Source organism: Zonotrichia leucophrys, chromosome 4, assembly GCF_028769735.1.
Source record: "Zonotrichia leucophrys gambelii isolate GWCS_2022_RI chromosome 4, RI_Zleu_2.0, whole genome shotgun sequence".
Lineage (NCBI taxonomy): Eukaryota > Metazoa > Chordata > Aves > Passeriformes > Passerellidae > Zonotrichia > Zonotrichia leucophrys.
This window is the reverse complement of record NC_088173.1, coordinates 37,445,227-37,463,773: the sequence shown is the minus strand read 5'-3', so window position 1 is coordinate 37,463,773 and position 18,547 is coordinate 37,445,227. Positions and strand designations below refer to the sequence as shown.

The window sequence follows — 18,547 nt, the reverse complement described above, 5'->3', positions numbered from 1 at the left end:
TTGCTTTTGCTTAGAGATCAGTTGAAAGCATTTCTAAACCACATCATCACCCCTGTGCATCTGTGGTAGGGCTCTGTTGACCTTGCCACTGTCACAGAGCTTCTGTCTTGCCCAAGACAGGATGCTACCACAGGCTTCTTATGTTGTATGCCATGGATGGGTCATGGCTCAGTTTTAATGTTGGTGTCAGAGCCTGCGCTGTGACTGGAGAGCAAAGTACGAAAATGAGCAAGTTTTCCTAATTGCTGCTGACAGGATGATCCCAGTTCTCCTTGCTGAATGATTTGCAGATGTGATTTGCCCATGTCCCTGGTTTTTCAGCAGGCTTTAAAGCCTGGATTAGCAGCATATTTAATTCAAACAACATTTCCCATAGCATCAGCTCTCCTTCGTTGTTGTGTCCCTAACCTGTTACTGCAATGGGATTTACTGAGGTTATGAATGCCTTAGAAGAGAATCAGAAGTGATTTAGAAATGCTTTTGCCTGTCTCTTCCCTGAATGTCAATTAAAAGCATGTGTGTGGGGCTGACACTTGGAGCATGTTGGAGCATGCTTGGTGAGAGAGCACTGGCTGAGGTGGGGCTCCCTGTCTGCTTGTGACTGGCTGGGTGTCGCTGCTGTGGGACAGTGACCTCGCCTGCCATGACAAACCTTCCCTTGGCAGCCTGTGAGACAGCAGCTTTGCATGCCAGACAGTGCAGGAAGAATCAGCAGTCCTTTTCTAAACCTGCTCATGAGCACCCTGCACATCCAGCTGGTTCAGCTGAAGAGTCAAGGAGCAGATCTGGGGAAGGAGAGGGTACAGGGAATCCTGGGCAAGACTTGGGGGATGTTTTGTTGACAGACACTAATGTGCCCACTGTCATTCCCTCTCTTATTTTAAAAGTCTGTTAGGGGTGATGCAGTGCAAAAAAAGCATTTTGCCTTTGCCTTACTCATGAATCCTATGAGTAGGTGCTCCTGGTGGTGTCTTTGAGGCTGGCAGCTCACAATACCCCCTTGTGTTTGGGGGAGAAGTGGTCTTTTGCTATGCCAAAAAATAGGACTGGTGTAGGACTGCCAGAGTTGCAAAGGGAGAAAATACCTTTTCCATCCACCATGCAGCCAGATTGGTGTCCCTTCTGCTTTTGGAGGTGCTGCAGTGTGATCTCTCCTGACCTCACATTACAGGGCATGTCAAACTTGACTCTCTAAACCAGAGGAGTTAGTAAATTGGAAGGAGGGAGAGGTGTTGGGTAGGGCTCTAGGCCTGGGATGTCAAACAGCACATTACAAGGCAGACAACATGGCTTCTGCACCTCCAAATAAATGCAAGGAACAAGAAAATTGTTCCTTCTTATCCATTTTACTACTCAGCTTGCATTGCAGTGATGTGACATAGCCCACATGGCAGGGTCAGAGTGGGTGAAGCTCTTTTCAGAGTTAAAAGTTGTTCATATTAGACTTTTTATCAAACTTTCTGAGAACTATCAATGCTGCTTCTGTTGTTCTCAGCAGGTGTGGTGAGCAGGGTAGCCAGTACAAAGTGTCAGAACTTTGGGCATCCTCTCTGATTTCTGCAGCCCTGGGCTGAAATGCAGGGGTGGACAGCAGGGCATGGTGAGGTGCTGAGCCCAGGATGGCTCATGCATACACACAAGTGATGACTGCAGCTGGAGAACTATGGAAAAAAAAATGAAGTGTGTCTGAAGAGCACGCTCTGTTCTCTTCCAGTGTTTAGATTGCACCTTTCAGAAAGCACACCAACAAGAATGAAAAACCCTTGTTTTCCAGGTGCAGCAATGACAGTGTACATGCTTAATATGCTTAACCACCAACACACTTTGTGAGCAGCTGCACTGCCTGGTGGGGGATGCCTTGGCATGAGATCCTGTAGGAACACCGAGATCTGCAGCCAGGAGCAGAGCTCACCTGTAGCTCTGAGTGTTGTGGTGCAGTGATGCTGGTCCTGCTTTTGTTGTGGTGATGATCTTATCTGGGAACATCATGCTTCACTGTGCAGTTGTGACTCATTTAAAGAATAAGGAATAAGGGAGGAAGGGAAAAATATCTCCAATCTGAACTCTTGAAAAGCACCCGACCTTTGAACTGGCTTGGATTTAAAGATGCATGTAAAAAGGAAGAGTTCTGTAAATATATTTTGTTTTTTATTCAAAGGCACAAAATATCAGTATGTTAAGCTGTACTTGAAGCTTCTGTAAGCGAGAAAAGACCACATTTAATTTTATATTCAACCCCTTTCACTTAGTTTTGTGTTAGATCTTAGAACATACTGTCAAGGGAGTTCTAATTTTCAGAATCATGAATCTTGTTTGAAAATGCAGTAGACCAATCCTGATCTAAGGGAAAGGTTTTTACCAGAAGTATGAGCAGGCCAGCCCCAGGGACAGGAGTTATCTCATTCCTCTTTGGAATGGTGAGGGGTTTATTGGCTTTATTTGCCATTTGGGTTTGTTGCTCAGTCTGAGCAGGCAGTGTGTGTTTGTGTGAGTGTAGTGTGAACATCCTCCTGTTGCTGGGCTGCATGCAGCTGAGAGCGTGCCTTGGTTTGAGAAAATACTTGGGAGATCCACTCTAAACTCAGGTACTTCAAGCATCTCTTGGAAAGCTTTCTGGAATGGTGAAATGCTGTTCAGAAGATTGTAGCTGAGAGTAATGGTCTGTCAGCTGCACTGGAATAGAAAATGAGAACATCAGAAGAGGGAAGAAAAAGGGCCAGAATGCTGCAACCTTTGTTACAAACTAGAAATACTGATTTACTGCATGGAACAAATGACTTGTCTCCAAGCTGGCATTGTAATTTGGTTAGGTGTGTTTTTCTGCTGATGCATGTTGTGAAACTAAATTGCTGGTCAAAAATGAAAGGCCAACTGCTTTATTATTTTCGAAGAAAAGTATTTTTTTAGTTTTCTTTGCATTTTGTCTGCAGAAAGTCTACCAGCTCAAGACCAGGCCTCTCCCTTCACAGGTGAACTAGGTACCACCTAACCTGAAAATAATTGCAGCCACTACATGAAATTAATTGAATGGACAACAATTATGCAAATGTTCTTTACAGAACATTAAGTGTGATGCTGTTTGCCAATTAGACTTTAATCAAATTGATTTTTAATTCCTTAATTAAAACCAATAACAATATATCTGGAGTTTTTAACCACAGAAGCAAATTATTTTTCAATATTTTCCTTTTTTAATGCAAATTATTCCAGGAAATTAACATCAGTGACAGTCTGGGAGATTTTCTTAATGTGCTATTCCTATCACTTAGACTCCCTGTATCTGAAATACTCTGGGATTTTCTGGATAGGGAGGAATAGACGAGGCTGCCAGGAGATGGCACTGCCTTTGGTTACAGAGAAAGCAGCTGTGAAAGGGGTTTTGAATAGTTGTTCATTTACCCCTTTAACATGCTCTGGTTGTGGAACTTGCTTGACAAAAGCCTGGGAGCAAATGACATTTCAGATAAATTGAGCAAATTCTGCAGGAATGTTAACTTGTGCTGTCTAAGGTAAATTCATCATCTGCTGAGTGAAAAACACTGTGGTGAAAAAGTCCATGGAGCAGGGCTTTGCTTTTGTTGGCTTTTTGTGGCTTTGTGCAATAAATCCTGATTACTGGGGCACTGCAGTTAATAATGCCTGGGTGTAATGCCATGGGCCCAATTCCCTGTGCTCCATGAGGAGGTGGGAGCTCTCTCCATGCCCTGATGGAGCTTTGGGCTGCAAATCTCCCAGCTGCAGGGGGCTTGCTTTCTGGGGAGAGCACAAGGGCTGGTGCAGAGCAGCACCCCAGCCTGGAGTGAATCTGCTCACACATCCTCTGTGCTTCCAGTTGCAAACCAATCACCCCTGGTAGAGAAAGCCAGGTTTTCCCACCTTGCTCAAGCAGCTCTGCTCTGATTTGGGGATGCAGAGCACCCAAAACCATGCTGTAGCTGGCAGGGGAAAGCTGGGTTTGTGGCTCTTTGTGTTTCCAAGGTGACTGGGTGAACCTGCTCAAGGCCTCTGATGCCTCTTCTTTTTGTGTGGTGTTTGGTGTGGTGTGGCTGGGGAACTTTATGTACAAATGTCCTGGATAAGCTCTTCACATACACAGTCTGTGTAGCAGAGCTTTCTGGGGCATGGCAGGCCCTCTTCAAAGGCATGTCTGCTCAAAGATCTTTTATCCTGCAAGAGAAGTAAAAGTTAATTATTGGGTTATTAGCTTGAGAACGGTTGGTCAAGATCCCAAACCTTGCCCAGTGGGCACAGAGTCCAAAGGGTCTGATGGCAGGGATGTTGGGAGGCCCTGGCTGGCACAGGAGATGCTCTGGCCCTCAGGGAAGGGCAGAGGAACAGGCAGGACAGGGCCATGGCATGGATCTGGCCCAGCAGAGCTTAAGAAGGCATCACTGCCCTCTTCCCAGGTACTTACAGGCTGTGTTCTCTCTCTGTCCCAGGGCCCCAGAATGGCTGGAATGACCCTCCCACCCTCAACAGGGCTGCCAAGAAGAAGAAGGTACTCTAGCAACTCCTACCTCAACACAACTGAGTGCTGATCCCTTGAAAAACAATAGTTTAAGCTGCTGCTGGGAAACCTGTTGGCAGGAGAAGGGAAGAGAAGGCTTAGCAGCAAACAAAAGCTGCATCTCATGAGCAGAAATGGCCTTTATGTCTCTCTAATGTGCATTATCCCTCTCCAAATGTCTAAGCCTCTAAAGAGATGGTGGGTTTTTGCTGAAGTTGTGGTTGTTAATGGCAACGTGGTTCGTGGTTTGGACCAAATACTTCCAACTGTTTTCATCTGCAGTAAAGCAGCAGAGTTTTGCAGGAGATGATACTTAGGCAAAATGAGGAGGCTGTGCAGATTGTTATAGGTTATTGACATTGCTGGAGCTGAAAGCAATTTATTCTGATTAAGGGTCTGACCCTGAGAGATCTGTTGAGAGTAAGACAATTTCCATGATGGAGATAATGTAGTTTTGCAAAATGGATTTAAATTGCAGCAGGGCAGGATAACTGGGAACGCTTGGCATGGAGCAGAGCGAGCCTTTTCATCCCCTGGTGCTCCTGCAGGCTGGAGCATCTCCACAGCAGTCAGTGTTATCCACTGCTCTGTGACCCTGGGAGGCAGGAGTTAGTCTGGAGCATGTAAAGTGTGGGGAGAGCAAAACATTAGAGCAGCCAAGATAAGGTCTGGGTGAAGGCAAAGGCAGGAGCCTTCCTTACCCTTTGGGTTTTGGTCTCTGCAATTCAAAGTGAAGCTTTTGGAGGCTGGATAGACAACTCTTAGTGTCAGAGTAACTGCTGGAGCAGAGAGCTCAAGAAGCAGCCTTGTGCACACAAGATTTTTGCTACTTCTGTTGTGTGTGTGTCACAGCCAGAATTTCTGCCATAGCCAAGGCTTGCAAGTTGGCTCCTTCTAAATGAGGAATGTGTTTGTTGCATTCTCTCTTGGGTTTTTAACAAATCTGTCAGTCATGTTTCTATGTTTGTTTCCCTTCTGTCCCCTGTCTAAGGGGTGGTTTAGGATATTATAAAATGACTCACCACATGGACTGTTATAAAATAGAAGAAATATCTGGCATTTCAAGCCATAATTTTCAGCTATTTTCCTCCTAACTAAGAACTTATTCACCACTGAAAAGTTTATTGCTGTGATTCATTTCTTTTATAATTGACTTTGTTGCTGGATTGGAATTTTTTTTTTTCTGTACCAAATCACTAGCTGAATTTAGATTCATTCCATCATTCATTTAAGGTTCTGTAATCTTCCCTTTTTTTTCCATGCACGCCCAAAGAAATGTGCACATTCCCATGGAAGCCCTTTCTGTTGTTTTGATTCCTGCATGATGTGTAGCAGAGGCCAGTAGCTCATTTTGTTGTTTCTTCCCTGTACCAAATGTTTGTGAAAACCCCCTGTGTAAAGACTGGCAGATGCTCAAGGGTGAATCTGAAATGCCCTGGTAATCTGCCTTAGTGCAGACCTGTGTGCCAGGAGCTTGAAAGGCTTTCAGAAGCTTTACTGGGGCATGTTGCTGCCTGTGACCTACGTTCTGTGCTGCATGGACAAAAATACACCCTTGAAAGTGAGACACAAAAGTCTAAATATAATGACCCAATAGTAAGAATAGATGAAGGTGTGGGTTAGTTTTCTCCTCTAATAGTGCTGTGGTTTGGAGGGAGGGTGGCTCTGATTGGAGGTGGCAGCTCTCAGCTCTTGTGGCCGGGGCAGGCTGGGCTGCACTGAGCACTCAGTGTGCAGCAGAGGGATGGCTTTGGTCAGCCACAGTGGCGTTCTGTGTTATTTGTGTACCCAGCACTCCCAATTGCTGTGCACTGGGGGGTCTGTGGGAGCTGGGTGTTGTGCAGTGCCTGCAGCAGCCCCCAACACGAATGCCCTGTTTTCCCAGGTCCCTGAGAACTTCCTGCCCCCGGTGCCCATCACTGCCCCCATCATGAACCCGCTGGCAGAGCCGCAGTCCCAGATGCAGCAGCCCCAGGCTCCAGCACCGCCCAGCAGCGCGCCCAGCTTCCAGCCTGCTCACCTCCCTGCAGGGCACATGGTGCTGCAGGGGGGCTTCCAGCCTGCTGCCCAGCCCCTGGGGCCCTCCACCATGGCACCCACTGCTTCCAAACCCAGCACCGAGGGGGCCCCGGGGGCTCCCATTGGCAATGCCATCCAGGTAAGGCAGCCCCAGCACTGCAGGGCTTGGGTTGTCCAGCAGTAGAGCCTGCCAGGCAGGATCCTCTTGTCCAGGCTTTTCTTGTAGCTGCAAAGTGTGCTGTGGAGTTTCCAGGCACTGGCTTTGCACCTAGGTGCTGGCATTTTGCTGCTGTAATCTCCACCTAGATGGCACTAATCCTATAGTCAGTGTGGGCCAACAAGCTGCTTCCTTCTGCAACTTTCACAGCTTCCCAGAGGGAGCAACAGCAGGTGCTGCTGAAGTCACCTCCACACACCCCCAGGGAAGAAATAGGAGTTGTGCCAAGCTGGGCAATAATGCCACTTGGTTTAGCTGAGAACAACATGTGGGCACAGTGACCTGGAAAAGCCTCACCTGTTCTCTGTTGCTCAGCACGTGCAGGCACTGCCCACAGAGAAGATCACCAAGAAGCCCATCCCTGAGGAGCACCTTATCCTGAAGACCACTTTTGAAGCTCTCATCCAGAGGTGCCTGCTGTCTGCCTCCGATCCGGTAGGGGATTTCTGTGACTTGGGATTTCTGCTAACAAGCTCATTTCAAAGGGAAACAACAGCTACCTGGGAAAGGGAAGGCTAACAGCTTTAACACAACCCCTGGAGCTGGATAGGAAAACATTTCCCATGGCAGCCAGTACACTGTAAATGAGCTATCCCTCCCAAAGCTGCTCACTTATTGCTGATGGCCAGTAAATAACATGGCACCACAAAGCCCAGCTGCTGAATGGTCAGCTCATGCCTGCCACGTGCTAAAAGATGATGCTGGTAGCATGCAGAGGGCTTTGTGCACTGAACTTGCTTGGTCAACAGCACAGACTCGTGCTCTTGTCAGTTCAGTATCACTCAATTGCTCAAAATTCTTTATTTAAAGGCTGTAGAGTGCATTATATATATATGTGTGTTTGTATGTATATATAGTGTATTCTGCATTCCCTTTGACCTTTTCTTCCTCCAAGTGCCCCTTCCCCCAGACAGACAGAGAAGGCAAAAGCATTCCACTCATATCTGCACCTGGGGATTGCTTTTCTGCTCTGCCAACACATTTTGCTTGCTTCTTGTTAAGTCTCTCTGATATTTTTAGGCAGTGAAAGTGTTTCAGCCCACAGAGACAGGAGACACCACCCTGACTGTACACATCAGTTGTTGTCAGAGCAAATACAGGCACTGCTCAGCTATTGCATTCTGAAGGGGAAAATGGGAACAGGAACTAAAGAGTGAGGAGAAGAGCAGTTTGCACTTCCACCAAATTTGGCTGGAGAGATGTCTTGCTGTTCCCTAGACACAATTTATTCTTCTCTGTCCTAGCTGACCATCTGTAAAATGAAAATAGCATCTGCACCTTTTCATGGGCTTTGAAACTCATGTTTTATGGTCATGCATCTGAGAGTTAGGCAGTCCAGAAGAACTGGGGGTTTCTTACCTGCTCCTCCTGGGAGACTTTTTCCTTGGATATCTCAGTTCCTTGATGACATAACTGCTGCTGAGGAGTTTCTGCATGTGGCCCAAGATCCATGTGCTGTGTTCTCCTTTATGCCATCTGAACAGCTTTCCCTAATTTCTAGCACAGCAAGCAGCCAGCAGTTGGTCTTCCCCCTTGAGCTACAGCATTCCCACAGACTTTATTTGCTCCAGGCAGTTATTTAATCCAGAGAAACATTTCCTCTTGCCAGGGAAAATGGCACTTATCTTAAGTGAAGATGGATTGATGCACAGACTGATTTAGGAGGAAATGCCATTACTCTTGTGCACTGATGCCATTTCTGCTGCTGTTGACCAGCAGCTTTTTTGTGCTCCTGCAACTGTAACCTTGATGCTTTATTACTGTTTTATTACTCTGGAGTAAAATCTACAATTTTAGATGTTGGCTTAAAAAAAAAAAAAAGTGGATAAAAATTAATTTCTCCAGCAGCTGCAGCTCCAGGTGAAATGTACTGGGCTTATTTTAAAAGCCTTTGGTGGCAAAATAATTCCAGAAACATCAGTGGGTGGTTTACTTTATAAAAGTCATGGAAGCCCAAAGTGTCTGTAAGGACAGACTGGGTTAGGCTATTAGTTTTTCTGTTGACACTAAAAACTTACAGACAAATGGCTGGCTTTATTAATCAAATGAGGAAAAATATAATTAGGATTTACCATAAATGATGACTGAGTTGTATACACTTAGAACTGGAGAATCTGCATGTGCCAGTCTCATTGATGTTGCTGGATATTTCATTCAAGTGAGAATTTTACCCAGTTATCACTATGCTTTTTCAGTGAACCACAGGAAAAAAATTGTGCTTCAACTCAGAATTTTGTCACTTTTCTTATCAGTTATGCCAGTGGGGTTTGCAAATGACCAGTGGCTTTTGGGGTGCACCTCTACAGTTTTCTATCTTCTGTAGATAGCTGAAGAGTTTACATGTACTACAGTCATGTGGTCTTTCCTAGCAAAATCATGGGAGTACAGAACAAAGAATCCAAATGATGTGTTAGGAAAATGTTGAGAAAGGAATTTGATGTGCTCCATGGACCTATTTGCTATGATATCAGATTGGTCTAGAATTCTAAAAATTGCTGTCCCTTGATGTATTTATTTGTCTTGCAGCAAACCAAGAGGAAACTGGATGATGCAAATAAACGCCTGGAGTTTCTGTATGACAAACTTAGGGAACAGGCAGTAAGTTCTGTTTTACTTCCCCCAGCCCTCAATCACATATGGCCAGTGAATTCATTGGTCCAATACTACTTCTGCAGTATGTAGCAGGTGCTCATTATTTCTTTGGCAGTGTGCTCCACATCCATTTATTGGAAGTTTGCATGGATTTCTTAGAAATCAGCCAGTTACTGTGCCTGGCCCCACGTGCCTGTGCAGACTTTACAGTGTTGTTTTGGGGTTGTGTAATGAGTTTTATGGTGCTGTGCTGAGCCAGAGAGCAGAGCTCCTTGCAGCAGGCACCATTTCTCTGCTCCAGGCAGGAACTGAGACACACAGCCTGGGGTCACAACAGAACCCAGGGGACTTGATTTTGGAGGCTCAGTGACTTCACTGGAAGGCAGATGTACTTTTGAAGATCTGGTGATTTTTGCAAAGCCTTCCAGGAGGCTTTGGCAGAATAAAGGACTGTGCTTAAATGTCTCAGTACCTTAAGATTAGAGTGATGTAATCCTCCTGTTGTCAGGCCACATTTGCTGAGCAATTAACTTTACCCAAAGGCATAAAAAGCTCAGTAGGTTTTTCTGGTGCCAGGATTGTGTCACAGCAGGTCTCCCACCCCAGGGAATTGCAGCCAGGCAGGGAAGGCTTGCAGGGCATAGCAAGAGTACTGCAGAGAAGGTCCATTCTGGTTGAAGTCTATTGTTGGACTTTTCAATGACTGTTCCCAGTGTGGTGCAGCTCTGAAGATGGCCATCCAAATAAAGGAGCTAAGTGCTGCACCTTCCTGAGAGCCAAGCACCACACTCAGAATTTCTTTTTCCTGTTAGTTTCCTTTCCTCTCCCGGTCCCTTTCCTCTCCCGCTCCCTTTCCTTTGTGCTGACCTGCCTTGCCTGCCTTCCTTGCAGCTCTCTCCGACCATCATCAGTGGCTTGCACAACATTGTGAAGAGCATCGAGACGCGCAACTACCAGGAGGGGCTGAACATCCACACACACATCGTCAGCACCAGCAACTTCAGCGAGACCTCTGCTTTCATGCCAGTCCTCAAGGTTGTCCTCACGCAGGCCAACAAGCTGGGGGTGTGAGGTGTGCCCCACATGCCAAGCCCTGGAGGTTGCTTTCCCAAAGAAGTGCATTTCTGCGGCAGACGCGCGGGAAATGGACCGAGCGCTCGTCCTCGCAGCATGGCGCAGTAGAGCTGACAAATGGCATTACACCCTCCCTGCAGAGTACCTGGTTCTAGAAGGGCTGTGGAGCCCTGGTGCTTTTCTTCTTATTTTAATCCTTTTCCCATCCCTAACCATTCTCATCTACAAATAGTATATTTAATGGGTGATGTCCCACGTTGTCAATTTTTAGGTGCATGTTACGCTGCTAAACAGTGGCTTTTAATAACAGATGTATGTGTTGAAACAACAAGATAGGTTGTGTATTGGACCCTAAAACAGATTCTTCCCTTCCACCTCACTGTTCCTTATCCACCAGATTAAAAACAGTCTGATCATGTTACAAGTGTATTTGGTCTTTCATTTTATGAAGCTGCTTGCAGTTCTGTTATTACCATTTACATGTTAAATAGCTTAATTGTGCACTGGGGCAAATGAGCAAAATAAAAGCTAATATGATATTTTCAATAAATGTAAATTTATTAAAATTTGTCTCTATGAAGTGCAGTGGAGGGATTTTGAACTGGAGTACAGTGGGGCTGCTTTCTGTTGTGTCCTGGGCATGAGAATACTTTTTGTTTTTCCTCGTTTTATCACTGAAAGGCCTGTGTAGAACACAGAAAGATCAGCAGTTGGAGGAAATGTCTGAGTTTGGGAAACAAAAGCAGTTTTGCATTAACCTAAAATATCAGTCCTTGTGGAATGTAGATTTGGCAGTGCATACTGCAAGAAATAATCTCAATAACAATGTAAATCACTGCTGGCTTCTATGACTTCAAACAGATTTGTTAGGCAAAACAGTTTTATTTCCTTTCCAGCATTTTCTTACTTCATAAGCTTTTAAAATTGGTGAACACAAGGCTTCAACTTGAAGTTACCTTATTTCAGGAGTTTAAACAAGACTTGGAGTAAATATTTTGATCTAGGTTATTGGTTTCTAAGCAGTGTTACAAGTATTCTTGTGTAAGTGTACTTATAGCAGTGTATTCAGCACCTTTGTGTCTTGACTCAAGGTTGAAAAGAAGTTTTAAGGTGTAAACAGGAATGAAATAAATTTAAAACCCCAACCCTCAGTAGGGTGAAAAGCAGCTGTGCTGGGCTGGCCTGTGCTTTCTGTGGTGCACTGCTCAGCAAGGAAAAGAAAAAGCAGTCTCAGTACTTCAGGGCCAAACCAGCAGACAGGAGGTAATACTAGAGGAATTCAGGATCTGGCCTTGCATGTGCTCTCCCTGGGTGGTTTTGGGAGTTCTTGACATGGAGCAGGAGTGGGGGCATGCACTGGCACTTGTGAAGGACAGGCAGGTGTTCCATGTTTTGGGAAACTGCTGTTTCTGGCAGTGACTGGGGAGACTGGTGTTGGTGGCAGAGGGGCATGCCCCCAGTAGGTGCAGGCTTGTGGGCAAAACCACTGCTGGAAATTGGAACGAGAGCAGCAGGATCTGAGCGTAATTAGCTGGGAATATCTCCTGTGAAAGCCAAGGGATGCTTAATGACACAAACCTTCATCAGACTTGCATCCATGTCAAAGAGGATAACAAATGAGAAGGGACTCAGCAAGGCACACGTGCCAGGGATAGGACTGAAGGTTTATTTCATGGGAAGAAATTAAATAAATTTTGCTTGCTCCCCATGTGAAGAGCACAAGGGAATCAGGTTGATTGGAACTAGAGAGCGGTGTCACATGAGAAAAAATGTGGTGTGAGCTGGCCAGGTGTAGGTTTGGTCTGAAATTCAAGTGGGCAAAAATGAGACCACCGGATAAGAGGGAAATGAGGAGGGGTTTTGAGGTGATGGTATCCTAAGAGTACTGTGATGCTGCACCATGGTCAGGACATTGTCAGCAATGGAGTCATCTCCTCTCCTTGTGAAACAAAAGCTGTCTTCCACCTCAGCCACTGTCAGGAGCTCAGGACAGGAAAAATGCACTGCCCAAGTGCATAACAGGAGTGGAGGCAAAAATCTGCTGCTTCTCTCCTGAGAGCAGCTGAGATGAATTATTGGTTGTGCTGCCGTCTGTTCACATCTTCAAGGAATGCCAAGCAATTAGCCACCCATCTGATGGGATAAATGCAAATGGCCATCTTCATTTGCAGAAGGCAATGAAGCCCTGCCAAGTTAGGCTGGTAAAATAATTTGGCCCCAAATAGCCTAATTTTGATCTCACTGAGTGAGAAGAGATTTATACCTTTGTAACACCACCCAAGGCTGCAGAGTTACAAGAAGGGAAGGAAATTCAAGGATGTATTCTGAGCAGCATAGGTGTTGTTTGATGGCAGCTGGCATGAGGAGGTACCTTACTACTTCACCAGCCACCATCCAAGCAAAAGGGGCAGCAGGAAAGGGCAGGGTTAGTGCAGTTGTGTCCTGTTTGCTGGAAGCAGGTGGGGATGTAAGGGCAGCAGTACTGCAGAGAGGCCTGGCTGCAGGCAGGACATCCAAGCTGAGCACTGGAGTGAAAGCCTTTTTGTGCCTGTGAAGCTCTGTAATGGATTTACTTTGGTTTGGCTGGCAGAGGTCTGAGGTCTGCATTAGGCATGAATGTTGGAGATTGTCTTTAGTGGCTGCTGCCTTTCTAGCCTGTGCACAGTGTACATCAGATCTTTCCAGTGTAGTGCCTTCTGGATCACACAGTTCATTCAAACATGAAGATTGGGAATTTGGGTTATAATAAAATGCAGGGAGCCTCCAGCACAGGGAATGACTGGCATCTGACTCCATTGATTCAGAATGCTGAACAATTGCTTTATTAAAACTATACTATATTACATTATACTATACCATATTAAAGAGATACTATACTATACAAAGATACAAACTAAAGAAAAACTTGTGACTCCTGACAGGACACAGCTTCGAGTGATTGGTTAATTAACATAAACAACCATCACCAGAATCCAATTACCAAATCCCCTCGGGCAAGCAATCTTCCTAACACATTCCACATGTGCAAAAACAACAGGAGCAGCAGGTAAAGATAAGAATTGTTTTCTCCTCTTTTCTCTGTGCTTCTCCAGGAAAAAACCTGGGAGAGAGAATTATCTCTCTGTTCAGAGAATGTGAGTGCCACAGTGGGTTTACTGCACGGTAACTGTGTGTCACTCAGCCTTGAACAAGGGCCAAGGCCATTGCCAGAGGATACTGAGGGATGTAATAAATACTGTACTGATACCAGGAACAGTGTCAGCATGACCAGCCTTAGATGGGTGATCTCCCAGACTTGACTTGCTGTGTGCTGGGTTGATCATTCCCATGTTTCCTCTGGAGATCCTGCAGATCAAACAGATACAGCACCAAATGGCCAGTCAGCATGGATACATTTAATATAATCCTCACCCAAAAGAGGCTGAACTGATTAAAATTCCTCTGAGCTTTAGAGCTGCAAGTTATCCAGAAGAGCATCTAATTATGAGGGGATTTATTAAGAAGCACTCTAAAAAGGCTGACCTCACCCAAGAAGTCCATGCATGCCTGGACAGCACACAGAAGACTTCTTGAGAAATTGTTGCACAAATTCTTTGCCAGGTAGAGAAGAAGCACTTCAATCACAAACATTGATCACATATTCCTTATCCCTCTGATGTTTAAGGCTTTGTTTCCTTTTTTACTTAAAGTGTTCATTTGAACAATGCTTTGGGATCATTATTTTTCATGGCAAAAGAAAAGAAAAAGAAAAGAAAGGGCCACTGTTGACAACATATTAAATAGCTCTGCACTGAAATGTGATGGTAGCAGGCAGGACTGAGTGCCATTAAAATAGAGTCAATGTTCACATGAACCATTCACCACCTTTCATCACCACTGCCCTCTTTCTTTCTTCCGGGCAGAGAATTCTAGAAGGATGCTTAAAATATATCAAAACAATCTTGGGTTTAATTATATGCTCTCTGCTGACTCAGTTGCCTCAGGAGGTGTAGTTAGTAATTAATAACTACAGACTAATGTGTTAGTCTCAGCAGACTAATGTGCTTTGCAGCAATGTCACTCATTTAGCCACGCTCTGCTGGGCCCAGGCCCATCAGGAGTCGAGGCCAGTGCTGCACAGAGACCCACTTGGGATGGGGTAAGCTGGTGTGTGCTGCCTCCCCTGCCACAGCCCTCCCAAACCCTGCCAAAAGCCTCCCTCTGACCTCCCTTGGGTGGCATTCTAAGCCAGGAAATAGTCAGGTCAAATAACTGCTGGACAAGGACAAATAAATTCTGGAGCTATGCAACATTAGGTTTTGCTGTTCCTGAAACCTTTGTGATAATAAAACTGTGAAGATACAAAGACCTTCAGGCTCTCAGTCTCAGCTCCAGAGGAGCATCCAGCCTGGCTCACCCCAGCGAGGCAGAGCCTCTAGGCCTGGTGTTACCTGGCAGAAAGGATTTGTGGCGGCACAGGCATCCACCGAGGAGCTGCTGCTGCTGCTGCCCACACAGGCACTGACACACGGAGCACAGCAGGCAGGGGCCGTGCACAGCTCTGAGTGGATTCCCTGCAGAGTGAGGAAAGAAAACAGGCTTTAGCTAAGGGGCAGCACCTAACCCTGAACCCCTGCAAGTCTGTGAAGTTTTCTGCTGCAACAGGAAGCTCCACAAGATGTAGGTCTTTGTTCTCATGCTGGTTGTGGGACACTCAGCTGTGCTGGCAGAGTAACCCACAACCTCCTCGCTCCCAGCAGCACAGAAGCATCTTTGTGCCCAGAGACAGCAGTCCCCATCAGCAGTGGGAATGTGCCAGGGAGGTATTCCCAGGCTGGTGTCCAGGGCAGCATTTCACACCTCGGTGCAGACGATGGATGAGCCCTCTGTCAGTGCTGAGGCTGAGAGGATGTGTGCTCACTTTGGGGTGCACTGAAGCACTTCTCAGAGCCTGTGCCAGTGTGTTCAGCAACCTGGTGCAGCATTTCAGGCACGCTCAGTCCCAGGGGGAATCACACTCCTGCCTGCTTCCTGAGAGTGGATTTGAGTCCAGCCCCTCACCTAGCAGTGAGTTTAAGCAAGACCTGTGTGAGGCAGACCACACAGTGGGATCATTTGTAGCCAGTGCACAAGGCAGGAACAAGAACTACAGACAGGTCCCCTGGCCCACAGGTGCCCCTTTTACCTGCACAGAAAAGGCATTCCTGCAGCAGGGGAGGCCAAACTCGGGCATGACAACAGAAAGCCCAGCTGGAACTGCCAGCAAAGGCAAGATGGAGCTTGCAGGTGAAGGCTGTCACCTCCCTCTCACAACACTGCCCTGAGTTCTCCTTTTCAGCTTGTCCACATTCCCTATTGGGTAGCGCAGACAAAACCAAGTGTTTCCAGATCTCTGAACTACACTCAAGCTTTTTTTCCCCTTTTTTTCTTCCAGACTTGCACATCCTTTGCTTTTAAAAATATGAACTCAGGAACGTTTACTGAGAAAATCTCCTTTTAACTCTGTTGCTGTTTTGGTTGCAGCTCCCCAGGTCTTTTTTTCTCTAGGCAATTCTGGCTCACTGAATGTTTTCCAATATTATTTTTTTACCAAGGGAAAGTCGGATTCAGATCTGCAAAATCTTTTCTTTGCATTTCTGGGTACTAGCAAGGCCTTATTTTGAAAGTCCAGATGTGTCTCTGCAACATGTAGTCCTGACATTATGATTTGTGTAGCCAGGTACCTTTATTCAAGAGAGTAGATGTTTTCACAGCATCATGTCCCAAAATATGCTGCTTCCCACAGCCACTGCAGTGATCCTGGGACAAACGCTGAAGCTGTCCCTGAGTTGCCACTGCCCAAGCAGTGATTTCTGGGAGCAGGGGAACAGTGATGGGCTCCATGCATGAGGAATGACACTGTGCAATGACATTCTCAAAGGGGATACTTAGGTCTGCCTGGGGCTTCCTCTGCTTCTCCACCAGAACCAGCAACTCCACGAGCATTAGGGACTGCTCTGAGCCATCTGGGCTGGGGACTACCTGATATCCTGTCACAGACACATTTTATAAAAAATCATTTTCTCGGGATTTTTTCTCCTGAGAAGCCAAGAGGCCTCAGGAACAAAATGTAAACAATAATTATCTGCTGCTGTGGAATGCAACAGGTGGATCTGTGATTGGTCTCATGTGGTTGTTTCTAATTAATGGCCAATCACAGTCAGCTGGCTCACACTCTGAAGCTTTTGTTACTCATTCCATTCTTTTCTCTCCTTGCTAGCCTTCTGATGAAATCCTTCCTTCTATTCTTTTAGTACAGTTTTAATATATAATTTTCTTTTAATATAATACAATAAATAAGCTTTCTGAAACATGGAGTCAGATTCTTGTCTCTTCCCTCATCCTGGGACCCCTGTGAACACCACCACAATATCCCCCTTACAGTGGCTGCTGCACTTGCCAAGCTTCCTCTGCATGCAGCCAGCTTCACTTGGAGGGGGACACGAGGACTTCTCCTTCACAGAAGTTACCCAACAGTGTCACCCTAAGCATCAGCACTCCCCACACCCAGAGGACCTGTGCCCACAGCAGAACATTTTTCATGTCATCTTTGTTCACCTGCTTTCCCTGCTGTGTTGGCTACTCTGTAAGCAAACTGCTGGGAACTGGAGACAAATGTGAAGACAAACTCACAGTATTGTGTTCAAAAGGCTCACAGAGGGAACCTTCACAGATGTGTTCCTCAGTGACCTGAATTAGCTGGAAATCTGGCAAAGCAATTTGTATGTGTTTGCTTCTTGCCAGGGTGGCAGGAGTGCCTGTGGAAGGCAGCTAAGAGGCTTCAGTGCCACCTGCATCTGCACGAGCATACAAGACTGGCATCTATCCTGTGCCATGCTTGAACAGTCTGCAAAACCAGGTCAGGACGAACAGTTACATCCTGCCTTTTCAGGGAGATGTGCTCCCTGGGTCACCGTGCTTCCTTGCTGCCTGGTAGCATTCCCATTTCATCCACCTTGAACCCCGACATCCCTGCCTTAAACACTCAGGGCATCCTGTCTGTGATGTGCAGGGGTGACCTTGGGCTGGGCAGGTTCCTTCTGCGTGGTGTGGGGGCTTCTTCCCCCACAATGATGGAAAAATCATTGAAGGATGGAGTCTTCTCTCCTGCCTGCCCCAACATCAGAGTCCAAGCAGGAAGATGAGCGTCACCTATTAGATCAGTAGTAGGTACACTTGAAATGAGCCTGAGAGTTGACCTTGGGCACCTGGAGGAGGTCAGGGCAGGAAAGCACAGCACAAGTTCAGTCACCTTCTTCTGCGGTGCTGGTGCAGCAAGTGAAGGACGTGGCAAGCTGTAAATCATGGAAAATCTGGTCCCAGCCAGGGCAGAGGGCTGATTGTGCTCCTTGCTGCTCCCCCTTCCCTCCAGTCCTCCCAGGAGCATTCAGCACCAAACAAAACGCATCACAGGCGAGCGTTGTATCTGGAATCAGTGCCTGGTTCCCACCGAATGCCTTAAACCCTCTGTACGCTGCCTGTGCAGGCTGTTCTTGCCCCGGGGCAGGTGAGGCACCCCGCCAGTGACAGGGAGCTGCTTTCGCCGCCCGCTCCTCCGGGCCACCCGTGTGCCGCCGGTGAACCGGGCACGGACAGCGGCCCCCGGCATTCCCGGTGCCCCGGGATCTTTTCTCTCCCGCACAGCCGGCAATGGGAGGTCGTGGCAGCACGGAGGGGACACACCTCGTGTCCCTCGAAGCCACACCTGAGCGCTGAAGCCATGGTGGGACCGGGTAAGCACCGAGCGAGGCCGTCCCTCGTTGGGGTGTGCGCTGCCGACAGCTCGCTGCCAGTCCGGGCGCTTGTGTCCGGTGCCCGCCTCGGCACTGCCAGGCAGGACACTTCACCCACCACCTCTCCACCACCTGCTCCCGCCAGCGGCACCTTTTACTGTGCCGGCCCGACCTTCCAGAGCGAATCGCCACGGGAAGCTTTGTCTGAGGGAGCCGGGCCGCGGGGCCGCGCTGCGCGGGGCCGCGCCGGGGGGCGGCGGCAGGCGGAGCCGGAGCCGGGGCCGGAGCGGCGGCCGGGGCGGAGCGGGCGGCCCGGGGCCACCATTGGCTGTCGCTATGCGGTCCCCGCGGCCGCCCCCCGCCCGTCCCCGCCGCGGTGCGGGGCGC

General features: G+C 47.3%; 1 protein-coding gene and 1 long non-coding RNA gene across 7 annotated transcripts in view; one reads left to right on the top strand and one right to left on the bottom strand.

Moving 5' to 3' along the window:
• Positions 1-10,964, top strand: part of SEC31A (SEC31 homolog A, COPII coat complex component) — a 40,826-nt gene extending 29,862 nt beyond the window's left edge. For 2 of the 6 annotated variants that reach the window (XM_064711161.1, XM_064711159.1), the window contains exons 24-29: positions 2,931-2,978; positions 4,440-4,498; positions 6,393-6,665; positions 7,059-7,178; positions 9,270-9,341; positions 10,227-10,963. In XM_064711161.1, the coding sequence (XP_064567231.1) occupies positions 2,931-2,978; positions 4,440-4,498; positions 6,393-6,665; positions 7,059-7,178; positions 9,270-9,341; positions 10,227-10,406 (752 nt within the window). In that variant the 3' untranslated portion in view covers positions 10,407-10,963. Of the gene's footprint in view, positions 1-2,930; positions 2,979-4,439; positions 4,499-6,392; positions 6,666-7,058; positions 7,179-9,269; positions 9,342-10,226 lie in introns of all 6 variants that reach the window. The other 4 variants (XM_064711163.1, XM_064711162.1, XM_064711160.1 and 1 more) reach the window with 3 other exon arrangements.
• Positions 10,965-13,335: 2,371 nt separating this feature from the next.
• LOC135447396 (uncharacterized) lies at positions 13,336-15,523 on the bottom strand. The gene is made up of 3 exons (XR_010440096.1): positions 15,249-15,523; positions 14,840-14,962; positions 13,336-13,754 (listed from the first exon to the last, which is right to left on the bottom strand). It is a non-coding gene; the product is annotated as an uncharacterized LOC135447396 (long non-coding RNA).
• Positions 15,524-18,547: the final 3,024 nt, after the last annotated feature.